This window comes from Bufo gargarizans, chromosome 6 (assembly GCF_014858855.1).
Source record: "Bufo gargarizans isolate SCDJY-AF-19 chromosome 6, ASM1485885v1, whole genome shotgun sequence".
In the NCBI taxonomy this organism is placed as follows: Eukaryota; Metazoa; Chordata; class Amphibia; order Anura; family Bufonidae; genus Bufo; species Bufo gargarizans.
In genome coordinates, this window is record NC_058085.1 from 362,710,963 (window position 1) to 362,715,743 (window position 4,781).

General features: G+C 49.7%; 1 protein-coding gene across 1 annotated transcript; it reads left to right on the forward strand.

Annotated features, from left to right (window-relative positions):
* The first annotated feature begins 319 nt into the window (after positions 1-319).
* Positions 320-4,400, forward strand: C6H12orf57 (chromosome 6 C12orf57 homolog). The gene is made up of 3 exons (XM_044297982.1): positions 320-474; positions 2,388-2,564; positions 4,146-4,400. Exons 1-3 carry the CDS (start codon positions 408-410, stop codon positions 4,286-4,288), a joined length of 387 nt encoding a protein of 128 aa, XP_044153917.1. The 5' UTR covers positions 320-407; the 3' UTR covers positions 4,289-4,400.
* Positions 4,401-4,781: the final 381 nt, after the last annotated feature.

A 4,781-nucleotide genomic window follows, 5' to 3' on the forward strand; every position in this document is an offset into this window, starting at 1 on the left:
CATCTGAGTGTACAACCCCTCCCATACCGCACAGCAGATACCCCACACCTCAGTGTACAACCGCCCACACCTCAGTGTACAGCCCCCCCACATACCGCACAGCAGCCCCCCCACATACCGCACAGCAGCCCCTCACATACCGCACAGCAGCCCCCCACACCTCAGTGCACACAATCAGTCTATTACTAGGTTCCGTTACTTCTGCGCCGCAGGTTTTTTTCAGTTCACTTCATGTGAGAAAAAAGATCATTTAGAAAAAGCGCGCGGCTCTCCTGTTTCCGACCCACGTGACCTAGGAGTGCCACGTGATGTTGTGACGTCACCGGTCCTTCCGGGTATAGTAGTAGTTACCCAGTACCGATGTTCTAGGTGTCATCAGACCTCCGTGTGGTCCTCAGGTGAGCGCCATGTCCAGCCTCCAGAGACCGGCTCCTCCCGCACAGAATGTCACCCTCAGCCTGGAGCAGGTGAAAGGTAAGTGCAGGTGGATGTGACAGGAGGTACATTCTGGGTGCGCCCCCTTCATGCCAGTCTGTAATGCCGCCATTCTTACCAGTCACAATCCCTTTTGGTGCCCCTGTACCTGCCAGTCATGGGACTCTTATAAGTGCCCGTCATGTTGTGCCCCCATAGTCGTCAGTTGCCTGGTCCTCGGGAGTGTCAGTGGTGGTGCACCCTGACTGGCAATTACCATGGGCCCCTGGTGATCCTGTTGTGGTCTCCCCATACATGCCAGCCTCAGGGGTCCCTTAAAGGGCAGCTGTCAGCAGTTTTGTGCCTATGACACTGTCTGACCTGTTCCATGTGCGCTTGGCACCTGAAGCATCGTGTTGGTCCCATGTTCATATGTGCCCGCACTGCTGAGGAAAATGATGTTATAATATATGCAAATGAGCCGCTAGGAGCAACGGGGGCGTCACCATTACACCTAGAGCCTCTGCTCTCTCTCTGCAACAGCTGCGCCCTCTGCAGTTTGACAGGACCGGGTGTGATCACATTTTCACTGCCTGGACCTGTCAATCAAAGTGCAGAGGGCGCAGCAGTTGCAGAGAGGGTGGAGACTCTAAGTGTAATGGTAACGCCCCCGTTGCTCCTAGCAGCTCATTTGCATATATCAAAACATTATTTTTCTCAGCAATGCGGGCACATATGAACATGGGGCCAACACAGATGTCTTCAGCTGCCAAGCGCACATGTAACAGGTCAGCCGGTGTCATAGGTATAAAGCTGCTGACAGATGTCTTGCTAAGTTGCCCCTTTAGCGCCACTCAGTTTTTATAACTCAGTTCCGATGCACCAGTTACATTGTTGCCATACATGCCAGTCATGTTTTATCCCCATAAGTGCCAGTCACAAGGTCTCCTTAACTGCCTGCCATGGTGCACCCTGAGTGCCAGTCATAGTGCCGCCCCTGGTATTAGCGTCACTAACAGTTTTCATAGTTGTGTCCCCCTGAAACACTAGATATGTTCTTCCCATACTTGCTCGTCATGTTGTACCCTCTGTGAGTGCCCGTCTCGATAACTGGCAGCCATGGTGTAGCCTAGGTGCCCCTGAAGATCGAGTTACATGTCCTTATATACACCATGCACAAGGTTCCATTCATTGCCAGCCTTTGTGCCCGATTAGTGGCACTTACAGCTCTCATAGGTGAGTGCCCCTGAGGCAGCAGTTCCAGTGTTCCTGTACATGTGATATGTGACACAGTGAGGGGTTTGATCTGGGAAAACAGGTATTTTCCTCCCAGCATGTGCAGCCAGGTGAGGTCAAATACCGGACCGGGTTTTAAATGCCACTCCGGGTTTTGGCAGCACCTGGCTGTCCTTAAATAGGCAGCTGGGCTCAGAAGCCATGTCTCTGTGTTGGGATCTGGGAGCCTTCTGTCTGGATGAAGGCTTGCTACCTGTTTGGAGTGAAAACAGGTTGGTGCTGCTATCAGCAAGGACTCTTTGAGGCAGAATTGCCGCATGGTGTGAATTGCCACCAACACCGCAAGGTGACTTTGGTTGATTGTGACTGCTTGTTTTGTCACTTGCCTAAAGTGTGAATAAAACACTGAACTGTTTGGTCCAAAGAACTTGTTGTTGCCCCTATACTGCGTCCGCTAATCCTGAGCGAGTCCCCACAAGTGCCATCCACGGTGCACCCTAAGTGCCTGTTATGTTGCCCCATAGATGCCAGTTAGTGTGCCCCTAAAATACCAGTCGTGAGGTCCTATAAGTAACAGCCGCTTTGTAATCAGGATGAGGTTTTCAGTCTCTGAATGTTCTTATTCACTTACAGCAAGCACCGATGTTGAAAACTATAAAGAATTTTAGCACAGTGTATATCTCACAGTGTGGCGGTCCGTGTCTTGCCCCCTCGGGTGACTGTGTCTTCTGTTGCAGACGCATTAGGGGATGTGCTGGACGCCCTGCAATCTCCCACCGGAGCCGCTCGCCTGGAGGAGGCCAGAGAGAATTCTGGGAACGACCTGGGGAAAGTGCTGCAGCTCCTACTCCCCGCAGCCGTGCAGATCCAGCAGGAGGTGCTGCAGAACTACGGATTCAGCCCTGATGGGGAGGGTAAGGCTCTGCTGGGGATCAGAATTGTAACCCCCCCCCCAATGTGTTTTCGCATTGCTTACAAATACTTTTCTCAGTTAAAGGGGTCCAACATTTATGTTGTATCCATCAGTCGTATGCTATAATTGTCCAGTGCGTGCGCATCCCACCTCTGGGACACACTCCAGTCTGAAGAATAAGACCCCATTGTGCTCTGCAGTGAATGGAGAGAAAGCCGTGCATGTGTTGAAGCGGAAGGGGTTGCTGATCAGTGGGGGTATCAGCATGGATGGGAACTCCGCCAATCATATATTGATGGCCTGTGATAAAGGTAGGCCATCAAGGTTGTTTCCTGCAAAACCCAATGTCACATGACTATGGAAGCCAGTGAGCGACTGCGCAGATGACACTAAGATGTGTTCTACTGTGCAGTCTATGGAAGATGTCCATAAAATACAAGCTGACTTGAACACTCTGAGTGACTGGGCATCAACTTGGCAAATGAGGTTCAATGCAGATAAATGTAAAGTTCTGCGCATCTTGGTAGTAATAATCTGTGCTTCATATGTCCTAGGGCAGGGATGCTCAACCTGCAGCCCTCCAGCTGTTGCAAAACTACAACTCCCAGCATGCCCTAATAGCTGTAGGCTGTGCAGGCATGCTGGGAATTGTAGTTTTGCAACAGCTGGAAGGCCGCAGGTTGGGCATTCCTGTCCTAGGGGATGCAACACTTATAGAGAAGGATTTGGGTGGCCTTGTAGATCATAGACTAAATTACAGCATACAATGTCAATCCGCTGCTTCTAAGGCCACCAGGATATTGTCATGCATTAAACGAGGCATGGACTTGCGGGGCAGGGATGTGATATTACCACTTTATAAAGCGTTGATGCGGCCTCATCTGGAATATGCAGTTCAGTTCTGGGCACCAGTCCATAGAAAGGATGCCCTGGAGCTGGAAAAGTACAGAGGAGAGCGACTAAACTGATAAAGGGCATGGAGTTGTAAGGGGAAAAAAAATAGAAGAATAAAATTTTATTTAGTCTTGAGAAGAGACGTCCAAGGGGGGACACGATTAACCTATACAAATATATATGGGCCGTACAAAAAAATACAGTGGAAAACCTGTTCCTCTCCGACTGGAGAGGAAAAAGTTCAGTCTCCGGAAGCGTCAAAGCTTCTTTACTGTAAGAACGGTGAATCTGTGGAATAGACGTCCTCAGGACGTGGTCACAGCAGGAACAGGGGACGGGTTTAGATAAATTCTTAATTGTACATGACATTAATGCTGATGAAACTGTGTAGAAATCGGAGTCTCGCTTCCTTCTGGGATTCACATCCCTACCTATCCCTTGGTTGAACTTGATGGACTCATGTCTTTTGTCAACCATATAAACCATCCAGAGCATGGGTCATCCGGATAAAAGCCTTAGAAGCCCCTTAAATCGCTTCTCTTCCACACTCCCTGTTGTCAGTCAGTTGCTCGCACCCTTCCAGGTATCTCCCCCTGCAGCAGTTGACTGTAGAGCTTGATGTTATTCCTGATGGATCCGACCCCCTTCACGTGCACTTTACATTCTTCTTCTTTTTTTTTTTTTCCAGGTGTCCTCCGATTTGCTCGTCTGGTGAAATCCTTTGAGTCCCAGGACCAGGAGATCGCTGCCATGTCTAACAAGCTGAAATCATTCTTCCTCCCTCCCCTGCCCCTGCCACCTCATACCGGGCTGCCCATCTCCTCATCCTAGGGCTGTCCCTCCACCCCGGGCTGTGGCCTACTCACTACATACAGGACTGTGCCGTCAGATTTTGCTCCACTGTTATGTGCAATTAAATGTTTTTTTTTCTGTTTTGTTTTTACCAAGACGTCTGCGTATTGTGACCCGATGAGTCCATGGCTACCCCAAGAAGTCTGCACCGCCTCTTATATAGCACAGCCAAGATGGCCTCCCCTACCTTGTGTCACAGAGCATTAAAGGGGAACCTACCTTACAGCTAAATGCAGTGAATAGCTAATATGCTGTTACCACACTTGGACACAGACGGCTGCCGCTCTCTGTAGCAGCACGGTGCTTGTCTTATAGTCTGTGTCACCATAAGGATTGTCTCTTATATTGATTGTCTTACTTGACCCAAGGTATGACGGGCCTTCTTTCTTCTTCTCACTCCTGCATATGGATAATCAGTTTGCTGGACATCTTTGGTGCCACTTTTCTTTAGTAGAAAGAAAAATCTGGTTAA